The sequence below is a fragment of the Passer montanus genome, unplaced genomic scaffold, assembly GCF_014805655.1.
Source record: "Passer montanus isolate IOZ18808 unplaced genomic scaffold, ASM1480565v1 scaffold6, whole genome shotgun sequence".
NCBI classification, from domain to species: Eukaryota; Metazoa; Chordata; class Aves; order Passeriformes; family Passeridae; genus Passer; species Passer montanus.
In genome coordinates, this window is record NW_024371037.1 from 749,652 (window position 1) to 763,709 (window position 14,058).

Here is a 14,058-nt window from a genome sequence, read left to right on the forward strand (position 1 = left end):
AGTGTTCAGGGTATGAAATTGACTGAAAAATAAGCTTTAAGTAATATTCAAAATTTCAAAACTAGGTCAAACATCAGAAAGTATTGCTAGGATTGGTAGGGATCTTGGAGGAAAGGTGAGTGCCAAAAGGCTGATGTTCTGAAATGTTGGATGTGGTGACACCATGCTGTGTTACAGTAATTTGGGAGTTCAGGCATAATCTTACATTATTTTGCTGTTTTTCTTTGCTTATGTGTAAGCTTGCCTAGGGACTCATTCTAACACCATCTTCCTGTCAGGACAGCAGTCGAGTTGTTTTGACAGGTTGTTTCTGTCCTTAACTGTTTAGTTCATGTTTCTGTAATCATACAGATTTTAATTTTGACTTCACTGAAACAGTCTGAGATGCTGACATTGAACATGAAGAATAAATATTTTATGTGTGTAGGCCCATCTGGTATGAGAAGCATCTGTTTAAGGTGGCTAAATGTGATCATTAAAAACAATGTACCAATGAGTGCATTTAATAAAATTATGAATAGTTATAAATGGTTTTTGTTTATAGGTTACCTATTTTTGTTAGTATGCTACTTTGGAATGCATCACTGTAATGTAGTTTAGTCTTTGATCAGAAGACTTCCTTCACCAAAACTTTATGTGTAGATTTATTGAAAATGTTGGGGAACTTACTAAATGTAATTTTTTTTTCTTTTGAATTTTGATTAAATAATTATTTCTTTAGCTGTAAAATAATTACGCTATTAGAAACTGCAGTAGAAGTAGTTTTTATAAAATACTTCATGTCCTAAAGCTGACAGTAATTATATAACTTCTTGTTCATTGCACATACATACTTATTTTCATTGAAATGGAAAATTTAGATTTAGATTATGCCAGTCCAAATTACCTTTATCAGCAAATCAGCTTCTGCTTACGATTACTTACAAAGTAGGAAGAATTAGCTTCTTTTCTCAATGCATCTTCTATTCCAGTCTTGCATCAATTAGGTATAAGCACAGAGTTTAGTAATCCATTTTTCAACTTGTTTAGACTAGAAAGCAACTTTCAAGAAATTCATTATGCCCATTAACTACCATAGTTGAAATATCACAACTGGCACAATTTATTGTTCTTCATTACTTACTTTTAATGGCTACAAACAACCAAATGAAACTTGTTTCTGCTGTGTGAAGAAAAAAAAAATTGTGAGTTAGTAACTTTGTTTAGAAATAAAACTGCCTTGTTTTTTGCATCCTGCTTGATGTACTAGATTATTGAATCATAGTATTCTGTAATGTAGGTATCCAAATGTGACATTCAGATAATAAATTTAAGTATCTCACTTCAGTATATTTAACTTGCAGCTAAATTTTTCTAAAGCAAAGGCAGACACACAATAGTAATTCAGTATTTGGTGTGAGTCTAATAATCTAAGTGATCTAATAAGGGTGCAGTGGGTGGAGAGCTGGCAGAGGACAGGACTCAAAGGGTTGGCTGGTGAGCATTCACCAGTGATGTCCTTAGATGTTCAAGTCTGAGGCCAGCTCTATTCAATATTTTTATAAGTGAACTGGATGCAGGATTTGAATGCAACATTACCAAGTCTGCAGATGACTATACTGGGGGGCACTGTTGACTCTTGAGGAGCAAGATGCCTTGGAGAGGGATCTTGTTAGATTGGAGCATTAGGCAATCATCAATGACAGTGATCTGGATGCAGGGTTTGAATGCAACATTACCAATTCTGCAGATGATACTATACTGGGGGGCATTGTTGACTCTTGAGGAGCAAGATGCCTTGGAGAGGGATCTTGTTAGATTGGAGCATTAGGCAATCATCAATGATTTATTAAGATTTGAAAATTTAACAAGTTACAAGCTCTGCACCCTTGATGAAGTAATACTGAGCACAGATGTGGATTGGGAGAGGAGGGGCTGGAGAACAGCCCTGAAGAAAGGGATCAGGGTTTGTCCTGGCCAGGAGGGCAAATCCCATCCTGGGGTGCATCAAACACAGCATTGCCAGCTGGCCAAAAGACTTGATTATCCCACTGTTTATTATCACAATGTGTTCACTGTTGGTGTAGTTTTTATATATTTTGATATTTGTTTTTAGTTATCATTGGAGAAAAGATGTGCTAAGTATCACCTTGAGCATCGTGTGCAGTTCTGGGCCTTACAATTTAAGAATTTGTCTATATTTGTTTATATTTATGTTGTAATAAGTTTTCACTGATATTTGTTTTTAGTTATCATTGGAGAAAAGATGTGCTAAGTAGACCTTTGGAGTCATGTGTTGTGATGTCTTATCTTTTTAAAAAGCCCTCATTTTTGATTGTTTTTAAAAACGAAAAGATTTGTACTTCCAGCTTCCATATTGAAACAACTGTTTTATATTGGCTGACACTTTCATGTAGCCAAAAATACATTCTTAGGGAAAAAAAAAATTAACTGCTTCAGTCTTTATTATAATTTAATATCACTTAACTTCTGTTACCTTAATCTCTAGGTAATGTTTCTTGTAATAGTGCTTCCATACTCTTGGGATTTTTCTTTTAATTAATTTAATGGTTTAGTCCTTTTTTAGATATTTTTAGATTTGTAAAGTTTGGAAGATGAACATTTACTCATTGTTTTAGCTGGTAATAAACCTCTGTGAATTTGGATGAAGGGATAATGTGGGCAGCAAAAATTTCTAAAGAATGTATTTGTATACAGAAGGATAGTAGGAATGTCTTACTTAGGCTTTAACAAAGACTTCTTGTCATAAATTTGTCCAAAATAAGACATGAGCATTTCTGCAGTATTTGTCATCTACACCATGCTAATGTCATATTTGAACCTGTTAACTAAAGCCTCTTAACAGAATGTCTGTGATCCTTTTTGCAGAAAATTCTCTCAATATAGCCACACCATGTAGTAGATTAGTTCTAGCAATAACCCATGCAAGTGCTTATCACAGCTTTCAAATTGTGTGTTCTACAAAAAGCACAGTGTGTGAGAGTACTGGTTTAGAAACCACTGATTTGTATTGGTTTTATTTGCATTTATTTGTAATACTAAGATATTATTTAAGATGCAAATTAGTTAAGTTTTCTCACTGTATTTCCTACACATTAATCTCACTTTTTCTTGTCTGAAGTGAATGCAACCTTTACATGCCCTTTCCTTATATTTCTTTACCTTCTTAATTTAATAATTTTCCTTTTTGATTGCCAACATTTTATTTTTGGAGGCCATTATGTTATTTGGAAACCATGTTTCTTGTTGTGTTGCCCCAGGAAATTTGTAGCCTAAGAAATTAGTGAGGATATATGTACCTAATGATTTCACATTATAACTTTGTATATTGTAAAACTCTGATCTTATTGTTTTATTAAGATAATGGAACTCAGACCAGTTATGTAATCTATGAAGTGGCAGAAAAATCAGTCCAGTGTAATGTTTAACTAATTTATATTTTGAGTGTTCTCATTTGGTTGTGAGAATTTGCATGCACCACCACAAGTTTTTTCCTCAAGATTGGAGGAGTATTTTATTGTTTTAGACAGTGAACTTAATACTTCAAGATTTCAGAAAAGCTGCAGTAAAATACCTGTTTATTCTGTCTTCAGAGCAAGTTCATAGGCACTTGGATCAGCATGAGGTGAAATACTTGCAATTTGCTTTCCGTTGGATGAATAACTTGCTGATGAGAGAAGTCCCTTTACGGTGTACCATCAGGTTGTGGGACACATACCAAGTAAGTACTTTGTTAAACCTCCATAACTCTGGTAATGTGTTTTTGACATACCAGTATCTTTGTGAGTGGTTTTTCGTGAACTTTTTGCTTTAGTGTTGTCTGAGTATCACCACAATAAGAGAAAAAACCTTCAATGATCACCACTATTTAACACATTTAATGTCTTCAGTCTTCTTGCCCTTCAAAGCGAAGCACTTTATGTCATGATATTTTATAGTAGTAAACTGAACACTCACTCAATGTCAATACTCCCTTCTGTCTCTTCAGAGAAGTGGAACATTGAATTGTGCCTAATCAATGCCCTCCATCAATCCTGTGTTCCAGGCTTCTTATTGTCCATCTGCTTAACTACTCAATCTAATATTAGCTTTCAGTCTTCAGTTCTCAGCCTTTGTCCTTTGTCATGTCTTCTGTCTTACTGTTTGTTCAGACAAAACTCGATATTGCCGACCTCTTGTTGTGGTAATTATTTTTCCTCAATAATTTCTTATCATCAAGAGAAAGAATTGATGTTCGAGGAAAGTGGTTTATGCATTCTTAGTTCTATTACTTGGTGTTCCAGTAGCTTCTGGTTGCAATTATTAACTATATGTTTAAACTACATTTCCTTATCTACCAACTTCATTGTTGAAGCTGGTGGGGGAGGGAAAAGTAACAATATTTAAAATTTCTTAAGAATTTTGAATTGTATTAATCATTAAATATGATATTTACTCATAATTTACGCCTTGTAAAGAGATGTAGTGTCTTTAAATATCATTGTCTTTATGTCTACTCATTATATAGAAAAGTTCTATTAGTTTCATACACTTTAATGCCAGAATGTCTACTAGATCATTTATCCAGAGGGTGAAGAACTGCTTGCTCTTTATTTAATGAGTCCAGTATGTTGTTTCAGTGAAGTCTGATGGTATCCAAATCTGATAAGAGCATGTTAGGAAATGAGGAATCTATCAGTTCTACTGTTAATCTGGTCTAAGAGGTGGTATCCTTGCAGAGGTTATCATCAACAAATATCTGAATTGAACATGGCTGTTGGTTTCATCTGAGGTTTTTTTGCCTCCTTTGTTTCATTATAATATCTGTTACTCATTATGATATCTGTTATTACCTGGCATTTTATTCCAGTGTAAAAAATTTATTTTTTGTAAGATCTTCCTTATAATTTGAAAGAGTGAGCTATTTAAATGTTTTACTGTAACTAATTTATCTCCTTTTGAATAATTTTTGTTGCTGTTGCTGCAGTATTTCTAGCCCCTGAAGGTTTTTTACCATGCTACCTCTAGCACTGCTCTTGGTACCTGATCATTAGCCTTATCTATATGGTAAAATAATGTAAGAGAACCTCTTTAATCCAGTTAACTACTGATATGTGCCCCAAAAAGATATGTTTTTGACAGAATTTGAAATTGAGTTCATCTCTCAGCTGTTATTTTATGATAATGTTGAAATTTTTCCTTTGAAAAGGAAGTCTGGGGTTAATTTCTCAAACTATTGCCAGGCTGAAAGGAGCCCTTTCTCATTGCTAGTCCATAGGCACCTTGCAAGTTGCACTTCAGTGGGGATCTTTATCCATAATAAGTGCTTCTGATTATTTAATTATAATTTAAAAAAAAATCTGATGTATTTAAAGTAGTATTTAAAAGCTTGATGCTTAAGTCTTTGCATGAGATTTCCAAGGGTATCTATTAAATACCTTCTTCAAGGTATTTTTAGCCAAACACCTAGAAAGAATTCTCATATGCAGAGTGGGCACTATTTTTGTGTATTAAACAAGCTTAAGGAGTAATTCTGTATTTTGACTCAGCAGGTGCAGCAGATTTGTGCTGTTTTCTAGCTTTCATTACTTAGTAGACTGCTCTGTATGCATGTCTTGTCTAACAGTTTATTTAAATAAGAATATCTTAGACACCTTTTTCTACAACAACTTCAAGCAGTTCCTCAAGTTGCTAATCAGATTTCAGTTGTGCTTGTATTACACTGATTATCAGCCTATAATATGGATCTTTTCACTGTGATACTATGGATAATAAATGCAGTGAACCTGCAAGAGCCAGTAAAGTTCATGCAAAGTTTTTGCTAAGGTATTAAGCAATAATGTTAAAGATTTTTACCCAACTTGTCATGAAGTCATTCTGTTGCCTGTGATTTCTGAGTTAATTGTTTACAGCTGTACTAGCAGTGCTGCTTTCCAAATGGAAAACACTTCAGAGACGGAGTTTGTTCAGTTGGTTTTCTTCTCAGTTTCATATTTTTAACTGTAAAGCCTGCTATAGGCCAAAATATATCTCTTATTTAGAGATATATTGGTCAAGAAGTTTTTCTGAGGGTTTACCTATGGATGGACCTGTGATGTTGGATTGGAAAGAGACACATAAAATGAGTAAAGGCAAGAAATATAATTAGCTTTCCAGATACAGATGGGAGGAACAATCCTGCTAATAATTGTAAGGGCTGGATAGATGTTTAACTACTTTTCTTTCTGTACTCAAAGGCTGATGTTCCTGTTATCGGGCTTGCTTTTGCTACCTCATGTGTCCTAAAACAGTTATTTAAGGACACATGGGAGTTCTGCTTAGATTTACCCAGTTTTATTGTCTGCCATTTCAGTGGGTACTGAGGATGTGCCTGTACTGACTTTTATCCTCTGATAATCTTGAACTACTGTAAACAGAGTTAGCTTTACCTGCACTTAGGTTCAGAAAGGTGAACTGCTCATGTTGTTATGTAACATCAGCAGGGACTACAGGCATTCATCCCTACGCTGTTGATGTTGGGCTTTTGATCAGATTCTGCCTACCTTGTGGCTCTTGGGAAGGGATGGGGCATTTTGAAGGCCCTGTTTACAGACGTCTCTAGTCCCAGTGTGTGTCATGATGTGGGAATGGCATAGAAGCAGTGTCAGATGAGGGTTCAGGAGGGGTGGGACAGTCAGATTCCTTATGTGGAAGGAATAGGAAGGCAGGCAGAATTGTCAGGTCCCTTCATGTCTGCGCCCAGAGTGCATTCTGCCTCTGTTTCCTGCAGAAATCCAGTGAGAAGAGAGCACTGGCACCTTTTGAAAGAGAGGATCTGCTGCTGCTGCTGCTGTTTTCATGGAAAATAATATTTTCCTCTCTTTTGTCTTTCTCTTTCCCCATTAAAGCTGAAACCATGCCTTGTTTCTCCAAGCTATCTGTTTTCCTCTGTTTCAGTGGAGAAAGAAATACTGTGCTGTTTCCAGCTTAAATTCTAGATTGGTGATTCTCACAGCAGGCCCCAGTTTCTCATGAACTGCAACAGAGAGTTTTCAGGGGAATAAAAACACGCTTAAATCATCTGCTGTTGTGTATTTCCTAGTGTGAGAGATAACTGCTGTTGGCTGGAGGTGTTGGAACTGCATTCTGTCTCTCAGCATTTGTTACTGTCCTTCCAGTGACTTTTGTGAGAATAGAATTGGACACTTTAATGATGTCCACCTCTGTGGTGGAATGCATGGTAGTAAGAGTACTCTGGCTGGAGTCATATTCTCTGTCTAGTTTAATTTAGGATTCATCAGTCAGTTGTTAGGGGCTGTGGAGTAAATCGTTGAACGTATCCAAAATACCTGTGCTTGAGCTAGTTAGAGTTGAGGGGAAGAGAAATTTGGAAAGGCTCCCAAATCCTCACATCAGTAAATGCTCTGTTATTCTGTAACTGTATCTATGAAATCCACTAAAATACATCACTGTCTTCTGAAGAACGGTGTAACGTAGAAAAAGTAAAAACATTATGAATTTTGCTTTCAAAAGATATGTTGAGAAAGCTTTTTAGCTGTAAGTATTTAGTTTTATTTATTCTTTAATCTGAATTGCATTTTGATGAGTGAATTATCCCACTTCTTCACTTGTTTCAGGCCTTGGCAGTGGTTTTTTAAATTTTTTTTTAATTTTTTTTTGTTTGTTTTTTTTTAACTATCTTGTAAATTTTTTCAAAATACCAATTGCTTGTTAAGTTATACCCAAGACATTTAAAATTTGAATCCATAGAACTGAAACTGATAAATATGAATGTTCATGTCCACAAGCCAGAATAGTGTAACAGAAGACCTGAGTTTTATATTTTATTATATCTTGCCTGTTTATCTTATATGTTATCATATTTTTTTGGCACAAAGGATTGATAAAACAAAGTGGCGTGATGGCTGAATTATTCAGTATATATAAGTGTTTAACACATTTCCATGGACTTACAAAATACTAGTTAGTTTTATATTTGGTCCTTGACAGAAGGATGCTTTGACACTATTTTAAAGATTGCTTTGCTATTTGAAACTGACTTCTGTGGGCTTCTAACTTTAACTCAAGATTTAACATACTGTATTAGAAAAGGTAGAGATGCCTCAATGCTCAGCATCTGTGCTGTCTTACTCTAGATAAATATTTTATATACTTACCATAAAATCTCAGAAAGTATCCTTTCTTCAAACTAAGACATTTGATGGAAGATTCCACTGAAGTTTTTATTTTTATTTATTTAAATTCTTAAAATGTGTATTGTCCCTCAGGCACTTGTAAGATACGCTGTGTTTGTGTAGCTGTGTGCTCCTGTGTTGGGGATAGGAAGCAATGCCATTTCAGTGGTGGCAGCCATTCCCAGTTCTTCATCCTTGATTAGAAATGGTAATACAGGACTTGAATATCAGTGCTTGTATACCAATACTCAGAGCAGAACAGTGTTTAGTTTTGAGTGTCAGTGTATTTAATTGCTTAAATATCGAGTTCAAAACTGCATTTGACTTGTAGGCAGTTTGCAGCTGGAGGGAAGTCTCTAACAGTGCCATCAAATTATCTGGATGCAAGATAACAAGGTTTTATAATGACTGGTGTTTCAAATAGGATAGGAATTTTCATAGACGTAAAAGTACTTAATTTATTTTTCATGTGGAATGGAGTGGTTGTATTTTTCATTAGTGTTTACCTTCTGATCTGATGTTCTCACATAAATTACCTTATTGTGCTGTCTGTTGTGCTGTGGTTTCTCTGTGTAACTCACCATAGTAGTAGTACATCATTCACAGAAGAGACACCGACACAAGTTTCAGAGCTAAAAACTTGCTCAGAAAAAGGAAAACAGAAAAGGAAAATAAAGTAGCAGCTATGTATGTTAGTTTTCGGTTCTAAATACATGCTGTCATATGCTGTGTGAATGTTTAGAGCTGAAGTGTGCAGCCTAATATTTTCACCTGCCAGGAGGCATTTTTGTTTCATACCATTTAGCTGACTGCTGTATTGCCAGCTCACCAGTAAGTAGCTGATGCAGTTGACATGAATAATGCACTCAGACTCATTGGAAACACAAAACCAGGGAGGTGAGGTAGGTACTGTTTACAGTGCCCTGCTGTCCTACTTTGCAGCATTGCCCTGTTCTTGTGTGAGGAAAACTTTACTGTTACCAAGGCACGTAAAGCTTACTGTGTAAAATTAGGCACAAATGAAAGAATTTATAAAATCCTACCATGTAAAATGCAAAACAGTTACAAAGATTAACAAAAGACACAGAAAAAGGCAAATAATAACACTGATAGAATTTGACAGTAGTGGTGAGTTGATTTACTGTCTCACTGCTGAAAGAGGTTTTTCTTCTAGTTTCTGTTCCCCTCAGCTCCTTGGCAGTATCTGTTAGTTTTCTTCACATTAGGGAAGTGAGGAGGCTGATGATACCACAGCCGGTGCAAGGGAGAGAGGATGAGAGAGAAGAGCTGTGATTTCAGCCCTAGTGTTGGATCAGAATGATTGCTTGTCCTTATTTGCCATCTTTCCAAAGCAGATTTTCTTTCTTGGTAGGTAGTACATTTCTCAGATGTGCATCCCTCTAAGTAAGATAGTACATTTCTCAGGTTGCATCCCTTAGACAAACTTCAATAGGGAAGCTGGTGGAGCCTGCCAGCTTTGTCTTTCTTCCTGAAATCCTGCAGGTGGGTCTAGAAAAATACATTTTTTCCTTCTTGAAATTTATTGTTTTTTCTTAATTGAGGAGTCCGATGCTTTTTTTTGTCCAAAATAAACTCTATTTTTCCTGGAAAATGTAAATGTATTGACCACCATTTATATCTTCCCTTCTTCAAGGAAGACCAAAGTGTATTTTTCATTCATTTGACTTACATGAAAATAAAAATCAACACTATCTCATAATGCACCTCATGCTTTATTGACCAATATGGTAACAGAAATATATGTTTCCCATTTATTTCTTGGTATTATTTATGTAGCTCATTACTAGGTTTTGATTAAGGGGATTTTGTTTAAAAGTAGGCATCTTATGTTAAATTTTAAGAAATAACATTGGTACAATTTTCCAGAAGTGCTGAGAATCCATTTCTCCTCTCAAAGGTGAGTATATCAGCTAATTGTTCATGGTTGGTCCAACTTGACTGTCTTAGTGGTTCATGTCATGGATGATATCAGATATTTATGCTTTGCAGTGTTTTTACCTCTGTGTGTATATCCAGACAGCATTTCATTTGTCATTTTATTACTCAGTGGCAAAACAGCTTTCTGAAACTTTTTGAAGCCAACTTTATTTTTTACCAGTAAAAGCTATTCAGAATAATTTTGCATCTCTACCAAACTAAAATTTTTCAAGACCCCTTAGTATTTTATTGAACAACACAGATTCTATTCTGTTATTTTTGTCCTCTTAATTTATGAATACTTTCTCATTTGACAATAACTTAATTTTAGACGCTCAGTTACTTTGTAAGATGTGTCTGGACATATGAATATTTAATATCCAATTATTAACATGTGGGTAGGATCATGTCCTTCAAATTTCTAGTCAATTTGAAACTGGCTAGTAGGCTGAATGTTCTGGATTAGGGGAGACAGACATAGTGGGATATAACCTTTCCTGCCAGTTATAAAATGTGAACATGAAAGTTTAATTTTCTTAGGAAATAAAAGTAAAAAATACTGTGTGTCTTGGTAGTGACTCTTTTTGTCACTACCTGCCATAGACTGTAAGAGAGAACAGCTCCTGGGTTAAAAAGCATCAGTATCTTCAGGAGGCTCTACTCAGGTCATGCCTCTACTTTTGATCCTGCCACCTGTTGTTTTCTCTTGGGAATGTTTTTATCTCTCAGCCTCAGAGCTGGAATTCACCATCCTACTGTCTACTGAGCCCAGCCTTGATCTTGCCAACTTCCATTACAATTCAGGAAAACCTTTTCACATTGTTCTCTTTAAAACTAAATGTAAAAGTATGTTTTAAATCATATTTAGTTATTTGGAACCATAGGAAGACAGAACAGGTGAGAGAAAAACTTTTTATTGCAAGACTGGCAATCCAAACGTGTACCTGTTTTAACATAATGCCCTTGTTTTCACTCTGCATTCATTCTCAAATGTTTCTCAAAGTTTCTCAATCCCTTTGTATTCAGCAAATCAGTATTTTCTTGTGTCAAGAGAGTCCTGGTACATCAAGTTTCTGTTGAACTTGAGCAGTTAAAAAGTTTTTATAGTTTTCAAATCTTTGTCAGACAACTGAGTGTCATTGCCTTCTACCAAATGGGTAGTTACCTTCTGGAATAATTTTGTTGCCAGGGCAACCTTCCACTGGCAAGAGTTGTGCTCATTAGGAATTTATTGAGGCAGGCAATTATATTTCAGTGGTACAGCACTACTGAAGTCACTAACCTCTTATTGCTTTTCTTATGTTAAGTGCAATCTGAAATAATGGAAAACTCAAAGAAAAGAACATAAGAGTGTTAAAAAAAGAACCACACTGCTTAAACCATATATATATGTACAACTTTATGTACAGTCTTTAACATACCTAAGGGTTATATGCACAGGGGAGAAAAAACAAATTTCTTAAACAATAATTCAGCTTTTCAGTATGAATTTAGAATTCATATATGAGAGTGTTTTATTTATGAATATAGCTCACAGGTTTTCTTCTATAACAGAAAAAAGCCAGATGGTATTTGTAGAATTATAATGGTGTGTATATATTTTTTTTTGATCATACAAGTTTAGTTGTTACTTTTTCCTATTTATTTTGTGGTTTCTTGGGGAGAGATAGGGTTTTCAAATCCTCAGTGAAAGCAGACTAAGTGGGTCCTGATTTTCTGCTGGACCATATTCTAGCACAGAGCAGTGTGCACATTCAGCTTCCCAGCTGTGATCTGCAGCTTCACAAGCACTGGCACTGGCAGATACAAAACTGACAGTGGCAGCCTCTGTGTGTGACTCCCCATGACAACAGAAGTTGTTAACTGGAACAAATGCATACCTTTGAATGGGTTTGCCTATTACTTGCCAATACATGGGAATTTCTGTGTTTAGAGGACTGTCAGATCCAGAACTCCAAAGTTCCTGCTCTGGGGGCCAGTTTCTACCAGTGGGCTTGCTCTGTACAGCAGAGGTGTACAGCAGAGGTGGGGTTCATTTTGAGATAGGTGTCTTTCTGTAAGTTTGTGTTCATTGCTGTGTTGAGTAGCTAAGCTTCACCCAGTAAATAAATTCAGGAGCCTAGAGAGAGAGATTTAGAGTGATTTATGAGATGTGTGGTTTAGAGTGGCTTATCAGCTGAATGCTTTTTAGGCTCCATTGAACATATTGACTCTGTCTTCATTAACTTTGTAGCATAAGTACACAGCAGGTAGGCACTCAGATTTTAAAACCTGCATCTCAAAATGGAAGCTCTCTGCATTTTTGCAAAAAGTGGCTTAAAATTATTTTAATAATGTTTAAAAAGACTAATGATGTGAGATTCTTGACCACTTGATCAACTGTTTTAATGTTAGTAAGTGTGAATTAGAAATATGTTCGTGTATTGCTAATTTTTGTCCATTTTTCTTTGGAGGCATTCATTGACATCAGGGAAGATTCAGTGTGGAAAGTAAAAGAAGGAAAAAGATAAGAACCTATGCTTTTTTATAAGGAAGGTATTTAGACATGAAAAAACCAGCAAATCAAAACTCAGTGATATGCATAGGAAGCTCAAGTTCTTTAGGCAGCTTCCAGTACTGTTGAAATAGATGTTAATTTTTCTGTGGCTAAATGAAAGTTGATTGTGAATGCAGAGAGAAAGTACTTTTTGTTATGCTTAGCTGAGTTTAGCTTGAAGAATGTGAATAGTCCCATTGACTTCAATAGAACAACCGTGAATTTTTGTTTTTAAACATGTACTCTCAAGTGCTTTATTGATCAGGATCTTGATGAATGAGTATAGAATACTTGTAGAATGTTAGATACAGTCTAGGAACCAGTTTGTTTTACTCCTTGGCTACTTTGAAGTAGCAAATGTTTCTAGAAGAAGGCTTTATTAAAATGAATATTGTTCTCAAAGACCAAACTCTGGAAGAGAATTGTGTTGCTATACAAGAAGACAAAAAGGCAAATTTAATTCCTTACATCTATATGCTCTAATGTTATGCTCCTTCCTCCCATAGAGCCCGTCCTCACTGAGCTTCTCTGATTTTTTAAGACTACATTGCATTTAAGGCAACACTACAATTGCAAGCTGTTTAGTTTAGTATTTTAAATCTACTTAGTTTTCTCTTCTGAAGCTCCAGTTAGTTGTGTCAGTTATTATTGTTCATAGAAGTGAGCACTAACAACTAAACCAAGACTGCCATTTGACTTTTCCCTTTTTGTTCTGATGTCTTGTTGTTGTTCAAAGGTCCTAACATGTTGTACAGTTCTCTGGTTCCTTGTTTCAAATTTATTAAGACATACATAGCTAAGGCAGCCTGCCCAGAAAATCTATTAAATGTTAAAGATCATTTTAACTCTTAGCCACTGTGTAAGACATAATACCGAAATTCAAACACAACTTTAGGGGGACAGGGGAGAAAGGACAAACTAATATTTGACAAATCCAGTAAAATTCAGTAAAAATAGCTTCTTTACAGCAGCATAGATCCTTGTGAAGGGCTTATGAAATTGGTATAATTATTGTTTATTTCTGGAATGCACAACCTCGTTAGAACTATTATTAGAACTTATCTTCTTTTGTTTCTCCAGTCCTTAGGTCCCAGTAGTAATGACTGCTTCTTTAATATTCTGGCCTTTCTTGTGTTCCTGATACGTGACAGTCTTGTGCTTTGCTCTGCCACTTGCATTGTCCTTGGCTGTCTATTTTGAGAGCTATTTTGCCCTTTCTTCCTGTCTCACAGGGCTTCTTGGTTCTTTTTCACTCTTCCTCCTCCATCCTGCTCATGGGTGATCTGAGACTTTCTTACAACTTCACTGTCAGCTTATGCTGATGATTTGCATATCTACTTTTTTTCCTGACCTGCCTTCCTTAGTTAAGATACGTGCTTCAGAACGTCTGCATGACAGTTCTCCTGAGATAGCTGACAACAGTTACTGATA

The 14,058-nt window shown here is 35.5% G+C and overlaps 1 protein-coding gene across 1 annotated transcript in view; it reads left to right on the forward strand.

Annotated features, from left to right (window-relative positions):
* TBC1D22A (TBC1 domain family member 22A) overlaps positions 1 to 14,058 on the forward strand; it is a 139,550-nt gene that overhangs the window by 69,650 nt on the left and 55,842 nt on the right. Inside the window, exon 11 of the mRNA XM_039726831.1 lies at positions 3,594 to 3,721. Coding sequence (XP_039582765.1) covers positions 3,594 to 3,721 — 128 coding nt within the window. The remainder of the gene's footprint in view (positions 1 to 3,593; positions 3,722 to 14,058) is intronic.